Source organism: Spermophilus citellus (assembly GCF_964194105.1).
Source record: "Spermophilus citellus genome assembly, chromosome: 4".
NCBI classification, from domain to species: Eukaryota; Metazoa; Chordata; class Mammalia; order Rodentia; family Sciuridae; genus Spermophilus; species Spermophilus citellus.
Genome location: NC_138185.1, coordinates 24,517,415 through 24,533,972, shown reverse-complemented (window position 1 = coordinate 24,533,972; position 16,558 = coordinate 24,517,415). Strand labels below are relative to the sequence as shown.

Sequence of the window (16,558 nt, the reverse complement as noted above, 5' to 3'; positions counted from 1 at the left end):
TAAGTGATAAAGAAACTGTTTTTATGGGGTGTTGTTCAGTGGTACACCCTCCATCCCCTACCAAAAAGAGTGTTTTTAGTAGATTCTTGAGGCAACCTGAATATAGAAATTGCAAAATATCTATTAACTTATAGTTTGATACCACAACAAAATAAAAATTTAAAATGATTTAGAAAATTTCATGCAATTGGAAATGGGAAAATGTATATCACCGTCATAATAAGTGGGATATAGTTGTGGGAAATGAAGATAATCATAAGAGAAAGATGACCATGGAAGGATTTCCTTAGGCATCTAAGTTATGTAGTCTTTATTTGTTTGTTAAGGAAAGAGGTTTATTGCTTTGCTAGCAAAGGAGAAACAGGGACTCCTGTCCCAGATGTTGTGATTCTGCTCATCCAAAGAACTAAAGAGGTGACTCAAAAGCTGCATTCCATGTGTTCTCTGTTAGACTTATAATTCACTGGTTAATTTGGAAAATTTCCAGTTTCTGAGATCTTCTGGTGCCATCCCCAAAGTCTGGATTACTTCATTCCTATAGTGGGTGTGTACTCAAGGACAGATAAATCTGTCTAGGAGGGGAAGAACAGTAATCCTTATTTGCCTTGAGATTATGGATGGGGAAAGATTAGAGAGGAGCAGGGTGAGAGGAAGAGAAAGAACAGGTGCATTTTAAAAATAAGTCACAGTGGCAGAGCAGTAAGGGCTATATTCAGAGCATAAAGTAAATCACTATTGTATTTCCTGTCAATTTCTACATTCCATTTCTATGGAAAAATAGATGCCAACATCTTCAAGCTGCTTCCTGCTGAAAGAGGGCTAAGCTGGGGGAAGTAACCCAAAGTTCTTATTCCCTTTTTTGGTTGGGGAGGGTTACTGGGGATTGAACTCAGGGACACTCAACCACTGAGCCACATCCCCAGCCCTGTTTAGTATTTTATTTAGAGACAAGGTCTCACTGAGTTGCTTAGTCCCTCGCTATTGCTGAGGCTGGCTTTGAACTCATGATCCTTCTGCCTCAGCCTCCGGAGCTGCTGGGACTACAGGCTTGCACCACTGCACCTGGCCAAAGATCTTGTTCTCTGTCAAGTGGGGTGTGGACTGTTAAGGGCATTCGGCATCAGAGCAGTCCAGAGGTTCACGGTGGCAATGACAGGTGACTACAAGGCATACGTAGTGCAGGAGTTGTGCAGATAGTCAAGGGTTTTGCAACTTTACGGAGTTCAGTTTCCTTTTTCTCAAAGTGGACCATGATGGAACAACCTGTACCACTCAGAGAGCAGTTGTGTAGTCTGTGGACTCATGCGTGTGGAAGGTCATTCACATTCACATTGGAGATTGAGGCTCAGATGCATAGAACATGTCATTTGGAGTGTCCACTTATGGAAACCAAGCCAGGGTAGTGGAGATGGGAGGAAGTCACCAGGTGGTGTGATGGTGACTGGACAGGGTTTAGAAGCCCAGGGCAGTCTACTTAGATCTGTATCTTCAGCTTGTTTCTCTGCGGTGCTCAATATCATGTGAACAATTCTGCCTCCTGGTCATTTATACCTGGCTCTCCAGAGACACATCAAACATCTCATTTGCCTCCACACCAGCTTCTTACATATCACCCATTTCATTGCATAACACTTCCATCTCTTTTACTTCCACTTCTAGACCCTTTAGTGCTACCAACCTTTGGCTCTTCCCTTCCTGGGTGCCACTTGCTCCTGCCTAAATTCAGTCTCTTCTATCAACTGGATGACTGCCACAACCTGCCAGTTGCAGAGAATCCTTTAAGGGGTTCACATTTCCTTTAGAAAATAAGGCCAAATAAGGCATGCAAAACTTTCCAAAATCTCATTTCCTCCTGCCATCTCAACCAGAGCACTTTAAGAGTGGGGCGTTGATACTGGGGATTGAACCCCCAGGGTTCAATATACCACTGAACTACATCTCCAGCCCCTTTTTATTTTTTGAGACAGGGTCTTGCTAAATTGTGATCTTCCTGCCTCAGCCTTCCAAGTTGCTAGTATTTCAGGCATGTGCCACTGTCCTGGGCAGAGCGTGTTTTTTTTATCCTTCCCTCCCACTTTTCTCCTTCAAACTTTAGCCTTTCATACTGACATACATGATGTACCTAAGCCACCATTATACTTGATAAGAAAAACAGTTCTGAGAGAGTGGACAATGTTCTGTCTCCTTTGTATCCCCAAACCCGCCGCAGTAGGTACCTCCATCTGCACACCCAAAAAATTATTGCATGAATGGACAAGTGATTGTAAGAATGAATATACCTACATATGCCATGTGTTTACCCCTGTGCATCTTGTCTCTGCTCCATCTTTGAAAATGCTGTGGGGTGGGGGGAAAGATTTCTTGACCAGTTGATTTTACTGTCACTTTCTTCTAGAAGAAGCTGTGAATAAGGTGAAAATTCAGGCCATGTCAGAAGTACAGAAGGCCGTGGCTGAGGCTGAGCAAAAAGCCTTTGAAGTGATTGCAACAGAGAGAGCGCGAATGGAGCAGACCATAGCGGACGTCAAACGGCAGGCTGCGGAGGACGCCTTCCTCGTCATCAACGAACAGGAAGAGTCTACTGAGGTCAGCGCTCTGTTAGGGCCTGGGGCTGGGCATTTCGGGGAACAGCACTGCCTGCCTCAAGTGCTGGGCAGGAAGACAGAGTTCACTCGTGGACGAGACTAGAATTTTTAGTCAATATCAGAACAGTTTTATTTCTCACTTTAAATTATTGTATTTACACACACACACACACAAAAAAAAAAAACCTCATTACAGTTACTTTAAGTTTTGAAAACTTATCCTAAGGTTAGAGTTTGTGTCATTGCTTGATAATGATAACTGACTTGAGTGGACTGACTGGGTGTCAGAAACCCAGCTATGTAAGTGTGTTTTCTTTTTGGTCCTCACAGTTAGCATGGAAGGTAGGTATTATTGAATCCCATAATCTGTAGATGGAGCAGCGGCTCAGGGAATATAACTGACACCCACAGTGCTGAGGATAAGTACAGGGGTAAGAAAGGGCAGGTTCTACTTCAATCTCGTTTTTTATAAATAAAACTTATTATGGATGGAAGTGACAGATTGGGCAGACTTGCCCAGTGCCCAGGACTTGGAGCCTACAATTTAGTGATGCTTCTGTGTAACAAGGACAAAATTGAAAAGGGGGGTGGGGGGTATGGCAGAAACTTAACAGTCCCAAAAGTGGTTTTAAATTAAAGTACTTTTTTGTTTATTTAAGTGTTCCAATTCAGTGTAGCAAGGCCCAGCATTGCACTGTGGGAATGAAAATGCCTAACTGTCCTGTCACTGCGGCAGAAGGAGTAAAAAGCCTTCTGGTTCTCGTATAGTGAAGATACCAAGTATGAGAATATAGTTCCCTGTAAACCTCTCTCTTTTCCTTCCCCACTCCTACTTTTTCTATAGAATGATTCTTGAGCAGTAATATCTATTTCTGTTCCGTGTGTTTAATTCTATATCCTTAACTATTTATATCAATATATATATCTGCCCGTATTTATCTACTTTTATATCTATGTTTATCCTTAACTGTGTCTGTCTCCAAAGGAGGAATGTGGCTTTTGGCTAAGAACATGGATTCTGAGTCTGGACTGCCTAGCTATAATCCCAGCTGTCCATTTAGAGGGTTGTGCTTTTAAGAAGCTGTAGTTTTAAACAGCTCACAGAGTGGCCTGTAGGTGAGGGGTAGAGCAGCTTCTATCCCAGCAAACTTGCTTTCCAAAATAGGAGGGGAATAGAGGGCCTAAGCTTTGGGTGAGTTTTCACTGACCAGAAAGGCCAGTTCTCTTGGGGCTTCATCCCAGAAAATTCTCCTTAAACTTTACCAAGTATCTGTACCTTCTCTTTTACCTTGTGAGAAACTGGTTGGTATGAGGAAACAGACTAGAGGTTAGGAGCCCTGAGCTCCAGTCCCAGCTTCCTTCACACCAGCAGTATACCCTTAAGAGTGAGCTTCCTTCTGTGTAGAGTGGATATAGTAGCGCCCTCCTGTTGGCCTGGTAGCACTGTGCAGGTAGAAAGGATTTTGTTGTGTCATTAGTATGTAAGCTTTGACGGCTCACACAGCACAGCCCCAGACCCCAGCTTCCCTATAGTGCCTTAGGTTGAAGGGACAAGTGAGAGGTCCCCTTGTCTGTACCATAGGACATGTTCTTTTCCCAGCCTGGGTCTCCTGGCAAACATAATGGGCTACCAGGCAACAGTAAAATGGGGAATTCTTTCTCCCGTGAGGATCGCAGTAAGGTCAGGGAGGTTCCACGGCTTCTGGAAAGCACCAGGTGGTTCTTGTGGACCCTGGCCCACACTTGGAGTAATGCTGACGTAAGTGATAGCCCCCATTTGACAATGGAAATTCTGGAATCATATTTATGATTTCCATGACCAGTAACTTGGAAGGTTTATAACCTTGCCCCATTAACCACAGAGCATAATTTGGCTAAGTCCTAGAGGTTAGAGCCCTGAGCTCCAGTCCCAGCTTTCTTCACACTTGCAGGGTATCCTTAAGAATCAGCTTCTTGCCTCAAAGCTATAGCTGAATGCTGATTTGAAGGGTGACTACAATAAGATTTGGGGGTTTTTTTGTTGTTGTTTTGGGGGTTTTGTGTGTGTGTTTGTTTTGTTTTTGTTGTTGTTGTTGTTGTTGTTTTTACACTGGAGGTTGAACCCAAGGGTGTTTTACCACTGAACTACATCCCCAACCCTTTATGTTTTTATTTTGAGACAAGGTCTCGCTAAGTTGTGAGGCTGGCTTCAAACTTTCTATCCTGCTGCCTCAGCCTCCCAGGTTGTTGGGATCACTGCCCTGTCTACCTCGCCTGGCTCTTTTTGTTGTTGTTTCATTAGGGTCTTGAGCCCAGCCTGGCTCAAACTCTTGGGCTCAAGCTGTCTTCCTGCCTCAGTCTGCTGAGTTGTCATGCAGCACCACACCTGAGTTTGTCTCATATCTTGGAAAAAAATAAACCCCTCTTAGTCAATTCAGGGACAAGCCCAGCAAGGGAAAGAGAACGGGAAGCTGTCCTTGTCACCCATGGCTGTTCTGACACTCTTGTTCTGCACGTCTGTGAGCATGCCTCTGGGGGAGGCTGTGTTCTTTGTTTTTCTGTCTTTCATAAACTTTCTGTATTTCAAAAGCTTTTTCAAAAATAATGGCAGCCAAGATGAAAGTACCAGAGGTTTAATACTCTGATCCAGTTCTGAGATGTCCTTGTGGACCGAGGAAGAAGAGGCTTGCCCATCCTGCTGGTGGCAGCTTGTGAGGCAGCAGCTGGGTTCTTCCCCACAAGTGACAACATTCAGCCAAAGGATTTTTGGGAGTCAGCCTGTTGGACTCCATAGTAGGAAATTGTCTGGAACACAGTTTGCATGAGGGTCTGTAAATGTAACCTAAGAATTACATCTGTTCCCTATTTTGGTCCTCTGGTGTTGGTGTTGGCAAGTTTTGACATTCCCTACAGTGTGTTTCCTGGGAAGCCTGTGTTAGCAGGGCATCGGCAGTCTTTTCTAACGTGCTTTGAAACCAGATTCATACATGGAGTATCAGGAGGTCCAGGTTCCAGACTTTGCATAGCCCCTTGATCATTTGTAGTCTGGCCCTCGGTTTTCCCATTTATACAACATACAAGGTGGTCAAGGAGACCCCAGCATCCATTTTTGCCCTGTTGCCTGTTTTGTACTCGGGTCAGACATCCTGATTTCATTGGCGGTAGGGATGATTATTGCCTAAGTAGTTTCACAGCCAGCCTGGAGATTGGCTTCTCCCAGTCTTGGTTTCGTGGGCAGGAACGCTGGCTGATAGCTTCACCTGGTCATTGCTGTAAAGCTTTTCTCTTAGCAGTAGGTCCTGCAGAACATTGGCGTGTCACTGGTGAATCTTAGGGAGCCTACAGGAAAGAAAGGCCACAGCACTGGGGCCTGCATTGTGGCCAGGTTTATTCCCATGCATTTCTCCCTCTGAGCTGAGTGGGGAGACATTAGGTTGTCTGTGCAGGGACTGATTCTATTGCTGCTTCATGGCACTGCTTCAGCCCTCCCCAAGCCTCACTTGGCTCATATCCTCAGTAATAAAATTAATACTGGTACACTCTCCCCAGGGGTTCTACTGAACCCTGGTCACACCTGCCCCCTCTGAGAAAGTACAGGAAGTAATAAGAAGATGCCCTAAGTTAGACTTCCAGAGCCCTGAGTGCCTAGTGGCCCCGAGACTGGGCTTTTAACTTTCCCATGATCCTAGCCCAGTCTGTAAAGAGACACAGCAGTGAAGGGAAGACAGGCAGAGAATAAAATTGGAAGTATCACAGCCACCTCCCAGGTGACTTTTTAAGATCGGTTTGGCCTATGCACTAGTCTTTGGTTTAAAAAAAAAAACAAAAAACAGTATTGCTGGGCATGATGGTACATGCCTGTAATCCTGGTGGCTTGGGAGGCTGAGGCAGGATTGCAGGTTCAGGTCTAGCCTTAGCAAGACCCTGTCACAAAATAAAAAAGGCTGGGGATGTAGCTGAGTGGTTAAAAACAACCTCCAGGCTGGGGATATAGGGATATAGCTCAGTTGGTAGAGTGCTTGCCTCACATGCACAGGCCCTGGGTTCGATCCCCAGCAGCACAAAAAATAAACAAATAAAAAAAACTTCCAGGTTAAATCTCCTGTACCACCAAAAAGAAGAAGGGGAGAAAAGAGAGAGAGAATCTGTGCCTTAAGCAGAAGATGAGAACCACCCTCTAGAGCTTGTACTGATCAAAGTGTCTTCACATAGGCCCTCACTCTTCCCATGGCCCCATGAGAAGGAAGTTTGTTTGCTCTACAGATGAAGGATGCTCCGAAAGGGGGTGCATATGTCCTATGGTTATGCAGATAGCAGCAGAGGCAGGACTGAACCACAGTGTGTAGCTCCACAGCCCTTGCTCTGTCATGCAGGAGAAAGTGACATGACAAGTCCATCCCCCAAGATCCCAGCAACCACTAACTGATGATACCTGTGTCTTGCAGAACTGCTGGAACTGTGGCCGCAAAGCCAGTGAGACGTGCAGTGGCTGCAATATCGCACGGTACTGCGGCTCTTTCTGCCAGCACAAGGACTGGGAGCGGCACCACCGCCTCTGTGGCCAGAGCCTGCATGGCCAGAGTCCCCACAGCCAGGGCCGGCCACTGCTTCCTGGAGGGAGGGGCTCCTCGGTCAGGTCTGCTGACTGCAGTGTGCCCAGCCCAGCCCTGGACAAGACCTCAGCAGCCACCTCACGTTCCTCAACTCCTGCCTCTGTGACAGCCATTGATACCAATGGACTCTAAAACCCAAGTTCCGCTTCTCTGATGACCACTCTGAATGACAGAACCTTTGCACCAAAGGGCCTGGCTGTTGGAATAAGTAGCTTGGGTCATCAGCAAGAAATTAAGTGCAGCAGGAAACATCCAAGCAGCACTCCGTGGTCTGTCTTGGACTTGCATCTGTGTCCTGGTAGAACGAGTGCCATTCTCTGCACACAGGCAACCCATCTGAGCTGCCTCTTCTGGGGGCTTTCATGGTGTGTTCCTTCCCTGCTGAAGCTGGCTTGGCTCCTTGGAGGCCACAACTTCCCCAGCTCGTGAGTCAGCAGACTGATGAATGTGACAGCCAGGCTGGCAGCAGCTTGCCATGCACTATCTCCCATTCTGTCCATGGTCCTCAGATGGCAGAGGCCTTGAGCCTGGCAGCAGTCTGAGGAGGAGAAAGATTCCCTCCTCCCACTGAGTAGCTCCTTGAGCCCTTTTCCATCCTCAGAAGGCGACACTGATTGGCTTCATGGGCACTTGGATATACCAAAAGCATCACTTGAGACTCCCTCCTCAACCCTGCTTTCAGACTTAAGATGCTCAGAAATGACAGGAAAGAAGTCACCACTTTAATATGAGCACCCATGATAATAAAAAAATAAATAAATCTTCCCTAAGCAACACAGATCATTTTGGACAAGATTTTCCAACCTGGCTGGCTACTTTACTTTGGAACCCATTTTTCTCCCTCTTTCTTGATTTTGCTTGGCAGAAAATATTTTCCAGTGCATGGATTTGTCCAAGAGAGAATGAAACTCCATCATGTTAGTCTTTTCTCTCTGAGCATGTTGACCACCTCCTGTCATCAAATCACTGAGTTGATCATCCTTGGAAATGCAGAGCCTTCTGCCCTCACCTGGCTGTTTGCACAGTTGTCTCATTCTATGTCCTTTTCTGTCTCAGACCACACACATCCAGACTGCTGTGGACATCTTCTGCCCGCGGGCTCTGTTTGGCACCTTTAGGCCACAGTTGTCCCCCTGGATGTGCTGTGGTGTGTTTGTAGGACTTGCCCCACCCACCAAGGCCTGGTCTTCTCTGAGCAGCCCTCCTGGACCTGAAGGAATCCTTCAGACCTGCTCCATGGAGTCATTAGCAGGCACAGTCTCAGTTTACCTTCCCTTAGCTATTCAGTACCTTCGGTGTGATCTCGGCAAGGTTCTTGGAGTGTGGGACTCATCTAGGAAAGTAAGCCTGACCCGTTCTTCCTCCTGTCTCCAGGAGTTTTCCTGCTTCCTGGCACTCCAAATTGACATTACCTGTATCCCTTTCACAGTGGTGGCCACTGCCTCACAGGTTCTCTCCTGCCATTTGGGTTTTGTCGAGAGCCCAAGGACCTTGCCTGCCCCTCCTGCTTGGCACCTCTGAGCCCCTAGTGTCCTGTCCCGTGGAATCAGTTGGAGTGACGTGGTTAGCCCTGCTCCTGCTGGCTTGAGGGCCAGGGTTAGATCACCACCTTCACACAGACAGAGTGCAGGAGAGGGATGAACACAGTGGTGTTCTTGCATAGAGGGGCATCTTCCTTTAGAACCCACCTGATTCACCTTAACCAAGGATTTCTTTCCAGTCTTAGACACTCAATACAAGACACCTTTAAAATCCCTAGATTTCCATCGTGTAAAGCAAGGTAGACTCAGAAAAAGAACAGAACATCATGCTCCTTGACCACATAAGAACCCCTGTTTTCCGTCAGCGGGTATGGCTGTGTCCCCACCACCTTTACCTCCTGGAGCCCTAGCATCTGGGGCAGCCTGGCTTTACTAGGCCTGGTGTCAATCCTCAGATTGGGCACCCATATTTCCATAAGAAAGGGGTGTCTTCTGAAAAGGTCTTTGAGCCTCTAACTCAGTTGTGGAAGGAGGGCATCTCACATTATATACTGGATCTGTCCTTGGGTTATTTTCCTTAAATAAGTTAGATGAACACCTAAACAGCTTTTTAAAATCTTCACTGGCAACAAGACTAGCCAGGGTAGCTCAGGTTTTTTATTGGCTGGAATAAAGAGCCAAAACCAATATGATACTTATAGGGCTTGAGGTCGATTTGGGGTATAGAGCCTGGCCTACTTCTGTGGGCTCTGGTTTCAATGACGATTCCTGTTTCCAAGTCTTTGTAATGCTGTTCCAGACTGCTTTGCTCATGTGACACCGGCAGCCTGTCCGCAGACCTGAGCAGAATTGTGCACCACAGTTCTCAGACCATTCCCTATGTTCGTTCTGGTCAGTGTCACAAGTCACTAGGGCATCAGTACAGGACTAACTGTTCAAACTTAAGGATTCTCTGGTTCTGTTCTCTAATCCAACTCCCTAATTGAGGGGAAGAGCAGAACCTAAGGTGAGGTAGGTGGCTGGGGGGACAGATGTGAGTCCAGGTCCCAGGTTGGGGTTGAGCATAAAGCACCCCCCCACCTTTCTCATCTCCATTAGGATTTAAAAGAAGTAGTATCTGTATAATGAGGTTTCTCAGAGGTCTGGCCTCTACTCTAAAAATTTAAGGGAATAAAAAAGGCTAAGAGGCTGGGATGATGGTACAAAAGGGGGCAGGGCAAGGCAGTCAGAGGCTCTTTGATTTTATCATGGAAACCAGAAGCAAAGAGCATAAGGCCAGTGCTCAGCATCACTTGTTGAGGGACACTGATGAGTTCTTTGCCAAAAGAATGATTGCAGGAACCAGAGAACACCAAATGTGGCCGAAGTAGGAGCCAACTCTTTTTTGTTGGGGGGCGATCCTGAGATTGAACCCAGGGATGCTTTATCACTGACCACATCCCCAACCCTTTTTAGTTTTTACTTTGAGATAGGGTCTCCCTAACTTGCTTAGGGCCTCACCAAGTTGTTAAGTCTGGCCTTGAACTTGCTTCAGTCTCCCATGTCACTGGGATTACAGATGTGCATCACCATACCTGGCTTGGAACCGACTTTTTAAGTGTCCCAATGGATAGTTGAGGGCAGGGTTTCTATCTTCAGTTGTTCTCTGTGTCCCCTTTCACCTGCACTGTCCTGACTCCATGCAACCGTGAAGATGACTCAAGCCCAGAAATAGGCAGTCCTCCCTGTGAGGTGGGGACATCCCCAGCTCCAGGGCTGAAATTTCAGCACATCTGCTCTGGTTGGGTGGATGGATCATTCTTTGGGCGCCCGAGTCGTGTCTGCCAGGATATCTACATCTGGGAACCTCAGGTCTATCCTTGGCACTGACTGTTCCCCTCTGCAGTGTGGACCCTTTGCTATCTGCCCATCAGTTCCCCTGGAGTTCTTCATTTCTTGGTGTCAACCTGTGCGTCTTTAGCTTCCAGACAGAAACATCTACATGTTGCTTTCTTTGTACAACCCTGTCCCAAAGTTGAAGTGATCCCCAACTGTCACTGCTCACAAGGCTGTAGACATCGGTCCGGGTCATTCTGGAAGATATCTCAGCAATTGTGTTTGAAGATTCAACAGTATAATAGGAATGTATGGTAGTGAGTTGTCCAGAGAGAGCATAAAGGACCACCAGATGGCCATTTGTTCTGGAAACTGTAGAGGGCCGCGGATGGAATAAAGCATTACTAGTAGGATACATCTTGGGGACTTTCTTCGTAACTGAACTAGAACCAAGGTTCAAAGGCTGTGGATTCCAAGTCAGTTTTTTGGATGGTTTTTACTTGGGTGGCGGCATGTTTAAACCAAATGTGAGAAAAGCCAGAAGGACCTCGACTGTCCCAGCACAGGCCAGATGGCCAGCTGTCAGAGAAGAGCCCTGCCTGGGCCCAACTGGGCGACAGGGCCGGCTGTTCGGCAGGCCCCTTCCCACTTGAGGATAGTTCTTGTGAAACCAAAATGCTGACTACCGGCCTCTTTGCTCCGGTGCATTGACATGCTCATTTCCAAAGATGATGGAGCAGGTGACCTTTCCCATCATGAGCCAGGAGGTTGGGAAGCCTGAGGGCAGGCCCCCTCCAAGCCACAGAAAATGGCGCTTCCCATGCACCCCCTATCTGGTCAGGCCTCCAGCTGCCAGTGTATACTCTCATTGATGCTTAAACCAAATAGGGCATGTGTGGCTGGTGTCTGTCAGGGACAGCCCCGTCCCTGCCTTGGAGTCAGCAGAGAGAAGCAGCAATAAGCATTCGGTGAATGGTTGAAAGGGCTGTTTGGCTAAGAGGCCTTCCTTCAGCCCACTGACATGGCTTTCCAAGTTCCTGATAAGGCTACAAAGGCTCCATCCATAAGAGAAAGCTGATAATGTAAATAAATAGAAAACTAAGCCGCAGAGCGCAATTTTCAAAGGGGGACATGAATGTGAAACCACCCGCAGAATGCGTTAGTCTGATTTTTCTGTGCTTTGTCATTTTACTCTGATAGGAACTTTTGTTACTTAACTCTGTGCATAACTTATTTAATGTACTGTATAAATGAACCAAAACTGTTAAATATGTATTTAGTTTGTTCTACTTAAAGTAGTCAATAAAAAGGCTATATTCCTTTTCTGACTCAAACTGAACTGGGCCTGGGAGGGAAGGTGTACACTGTGAGTGGCCTGACATGGGCTCTGTGCCCCCTCCCCCTAGTTCCCAAATTGGAGGGCGGAGGGAGAGGTGCTCCTGCCCAGTTGCTGAGGCTGAGCTGCTACAGAGATGGTTCCAGCACTGGAGCCCTGCAGGGCCTGCAGTTGGGCACACACAACACACTCCCAGGTCTTTGTTCTTGCTTCTCTTCACCATTATATGATCTTCTGGTAAGGGAAATTCAGCCACAGGAAATTTGAAAAATAAGGTAAAGCACTAGAGACATTTTTCTTTCCTAATAACTTATTTATTTTGGTACTGAGGGTTGAACCCTAAATGCAGAGTAATACTAATGAAGATACTTCCTTTATACAGGAAATCTCAAGGGTCAGAAGAAAATTCAGAGTGAGTTTATCCCAGCGGTGATTCAATACAAAAGAGGAAACGTATGCTGTTAGGAGGAAAATATTCCAAGAACTCAGAGCTTGAGAGATGAGCTGCCTGGGACTCATCCCACTCCTGGAAGCCAGGTCACTCAGGGGCTTTGACCCTGTGAAAAAGCCTTGGAGAATCTGCCTAGTTACAATGGGAACTGACCTCGAGACATCTCCATCCCCTCTTGAGAGAAAGTAAAAGAACCTCAACAGAGATTGTAATCTTAGGTCTGCTGTCACCTAGCCAGTTCAGGTTTACTCCAGAGGTCTAATAACTCCAGGGCTGAGAAATTCAGATGATTCTATGCTGGAATCTCCTGGTGTCTGTCATGAAAATGTAAATGTTTGGGAGAAAAGGGTCTTCCTTCAGGAGTCCCAGATAGTACATGTCAACGTGTCGCAGGCTGACTGGAAAAATTACTGAGCAAATGAAATACTCATCTAAGGAAGTGAGCCACCACCATGAGCAAGTGTCAACAGGAACAATAAGTGATTGATTTGGATGCCAGGACTTGGGCTGTTGGACTTGGCAGAGGGAGGCTGTAAAGTGTGATAGGAAACCTCTAAAGGGGGGATGGAAAAAATGAGTGAAAAATAAGAGCCGAGGCAGGTGGTCAGGCAGATCTGAAGATAGATAGTGGAAATGACAGTCACTGAAATAGCGTATCATTAAAGAGCAAGTTAGGTGAATTTGGAGATTACTGGCACATTACCATATGACTCCTTGTCACAGCAAGTCAGAGAGATGGAAAATAGAGTTGCAAGGGAAGTTGGGAGGGGATGGAGACAGGAAGTCACGTGGCTTGGTTTTCTCAGTATTGAAGGAAATAGTTGATAATCATCTCAGGATGAGCAAACACAGCGATCTCGACTCCCCTTGGCCTTCTGTGCTTATTTCTTGCTGCTGGTCTTACAAGGTGGTGAATTAGCTCTATCTGTCCTCACCCTCCATGCCTCGCTGGCTTCATTGCTGGGTGCCGGCCGCCCTCTGGTGGACAGAGCTGGGCCTGCTACCTCTGCCGCCTCCATTCACTAGCCAGATTGCTACTGGGTAACCTGTTACTTAGGCCTTTCCCTGCGCACCAGTCTTTTCTTTCCCCCTTCTCTCTCCCTCCCTCCCCCGCCCTCACTCTCTCGCGCGCTCTCTCTGTACCAGCTTTTTATGAGGCTCCCTTCCTGCCCTTGAGTTCCGCTGCAGCTCTCTGGGCACTCCTAGGGAGTTCCAGAACCTGTCAGGATCCAGCCTCCCTGAGGGTCAGTCTGCCCTCGACCTTGTGCTGGGCTCCTCCTTGCCATCCCCATCAGCAACTCCACAGGCCCAGGGACTACACTCTCTCCTGTCATAGTTGTCCCTGCCTCTCAGCTCTTTTCACATCCAATGCCAAGTAGCTGTTGGTGTCAGGGAGAGGATCCCTGCTATGTGACCAGAGCAAGGCACTTATTCCCTGAGCTTCTGTCTTCTGCCGCTGGGGGATACTATTAATGCTTCTGCCACTGGGGGGTCCTGAGGGTGAAATGGGTATTGCTGCTGGCACAGAGCCCTGTGCCCAGAAAGCCACAGTAAACATGGTTGCCCTCATGGCTTGATTCTCTTCCAATCTGTGTTTCCTTGAAGATTCATCTTTGCCTCCAGCACCCTGTGTGGAGCCTACCTATCTTGATCAAGTAATATTTGTTTTGAATATGACTTCCTGGGGACCCACCTCCTCCTTTTGGGGGGGAGGGGGACACCAGGGATTGATCCCAGGGGTACTTGACCACTGAGCCACACTCCCAATCCTATTTTGTATTTTGTTTAGAGACAGGGTCTCACTGGGTTGCTTAGCGCCTCGCTGTTGCTGAGGCTGGCTTTGAACTCACTATCCTCCTGCCTCAGCCTCCAAGCCTCTGGGATTACCAGCAAGTGCCACCACACCCAGCCCCACCTCCTTGTTCCTTCTTATCCTTTCCTTTTGCCCCAACAAAGGCTGGGAACTCAGTGAGCAGGTATCCGCCCTCTGCCTCTCTCAGAACTATAGGGCAATAGCCACACCTAGACCAACGCTCTCCCCCTCCCCTGGCTTGCTGCAGGTTTGCACGTGTGCAGGTGAGTCTGGTACAGGCCTGAAGGAAGTGGGGAGGAGGTGCAGGGAGCAGGTGAAGTGCCTGGAGTGCTCGGGTCTGTGGGACTCCACCAGCCCTCGACCTGGGTGTTGACACTAGTATAGGACATCTCATTATCCCCAGCACCTGCCACAAAGCAGGTCCCCAGCAACTGTCAAAAGGAACTAAGAGCAATGGCATAAGCACATGGGTTGAGAAAAGAATCTGGCTCTGACCTACAGGTGGAAGGCTGGGGAGGTGTGGGTGGTGGACATAAATGAGACAGGGGCCTAAGCAGGGAGTGACCAAGGCTGTGGACGGCCCAGTCGGGCTGAGTGATTTAGGCAGAGGTGGCTACACAGATCGGAAGGGGGGCTCACTGGCCTTGAATGCCAGGACAAAACCACAGTTGATCTTCATGCTGAAGAAAGTGGAAGCCATGGAAGGGTCTGGGCCAGAAGAACATGGTCACCATGACGACATTCTGAGAGCCCCCTTCCTCTGCTTCTTTACAGGGAATGGCTCAAAGTGGAGCCGGAAGCCTACTCAGTGATGCTGCTGCTGCAGGTTGTGTGTGTGTTACAGTGGGGACAGCGAGAAGGTGGGCATCAGAGGGACCCACTCTGTGTCCCCACTGCCCTGACCCCAGCTCAGAAGTTTTTCTGTGGCTGTGACTCCAGCCTCCTGTGTCGACTGCCCGCACCCCATAGCGCCTGTCTGGCTCCCCTTACCTGCCACACAGCATCACAACTTCCGGGGCCTGGGCTCGCTCCCTCACATCCTTATACTGAGGGTCCTCCTGCACAACAGCTTCTTGCCCCGCCCCACCCCAAGGGCCAAGACGCCTTCAGCAGCCCTACAGTGTCCTCCAACAGCTCCAGGCTTTCAGTAAGGCAGGGAGGACTGCATTGTCTTAGAGAAAATTGTGCCGGGTGCCATGGTGCACGCCTGTAATCCCAATGGCTCGGGAGGCTAAGGCAGGAGGATCACAAGTTCAAGGCCAGCCTCAGCAAAAGCAACGTGCTAAGCAACTCAGTGAGATACTGTCTCTAAATGAAATACAAAATAGGGCTGGGGGTGTTGCCCAGTGGTTAAGCACCCCTGGGTTCAATCCTGGATGCCAAGAGAAATGGGGCTGGGGATACAGCTCAGTTGGTAGAGGGCTTGCCTCCCATGCACAAGGCCCTGGGTTCAATCCCCAGCACCACAAAAAAAAAAAAAAATTATGAACTCAAAAACCTGATAAGGTGCTTGGGACTCCAAGAAGGCACTGCTACAAGTTGTTCACAGTTGGCAGTGACAGATTTTTCTAGTTTAAAGGGTTTGTTTTCACTACTATTTGTGAAATTACAACACAGGACCAAGGGCAGGATGATTTCCCCCTGGACTGGCTTCTCTAACAAGGAGACATTGAAATTGGAGAGGAGCAAACCTCCCGAGCCAACCCGGTGCCGTGTGTGGCACAGATGCTGGCGACATGTTCTAGGAGCCACTGGGAGCCAGGCAGGGTCGGGGGTAGCCTGGCACTGGCCAAGGAAACACCAGGAACCCTACACTGGGTCTTGGGCCTGAGCAGCCAGGCTGGTAGAGAGACTGACCCTCAGGAGCCATTAGGAAGGAACTATAGGGAAGGCTGCTGGGGTGGGGTGCAGTCCCGGGAGTCGGTACCATCTGACCTGACACCACCAGCTTTCAGGAACTGGTAAAATGCCAGTCTCCCAGCTACCAACCCTGGCTCAACACCTCCCATGGTCTCCTCAGGATGAAGCACCTTTGGGGCCCTGCCTCCCCAGCTGCACCCGGCTCACTCCCCTGTCCCTGGCCTCAGCCTGCTGCTGGACTTCCCTCAGCTCAGGGGTCCCCGCCCCTCCCCCTCAAAGCCCAGGCGAGCCTCTTGTTCTGCCTAGAAAACTCTTGACCCAAAGACCCCAGACCAGGTCAGATGCCATCCTATGCTCTAGGGGTGCCACACGCCTCCCCCTTTATAGGGAGTGTGTGCCACCAATCCCTGCTACCCAGTCCCTTCCACCAAGGGGGTCCCTCTGTGACTGGTCCTTCTGTGACTTGGCCGTTATCCTCCTGGATCTGCTGTGTCAGGTGACAGTGGTGGTGGCAAGCCTGGCAGAGGAATCTTGTCAGGCCAGGTCTTCCCCAGGAATCCGGCCAAGTCTGAGACCTGGGAAGGTCTCTGTGGGGTAAAGCTACAACTCTCATCGGATTTTGGAC

The 16,558-nt window shown here is 48.4% G+C and overlaps 1 protein-coding gene across 9 annotated transcripts in view; it reads left to right on the top strand.

Annotated features, from left to right (window-relative positions):
- CBFA2T2 (CBFA2/RUNX1 partner transcriptional co-repressor 2) overlaps positions 1-16,558 on the top strand; it is a 143,780-nt gene that overhangs the window by 126,973 nt on the left and 249 nt on the right. For 6 of the 9 annotated variants that reach the window (XM_081292460.1, XM_081292457.1, XM_081292458.1 and 3 more), the window contains 2 exons: positions 2,396-2,586; positions 7,010-8,878. In XM_081292460.1, the coding sequence (XP_081148586.1) occupies positions 2,396-2,586; positions 7,010-7,309 (491 nt within the window). In that variant the 3' untranslated portion in view covers positions 7,310-8,878. Of the gene's footprint in view, positions 1-2,395; positions 2,587-7,009; positions 8,879-14,847; positions 14,934-16,558 lie in introns of those variants that run through there. The other 3 variants (XM_081292455.1, XM_081292462.1, XM_081292459.1) reach the window with 2 other exon arrangements.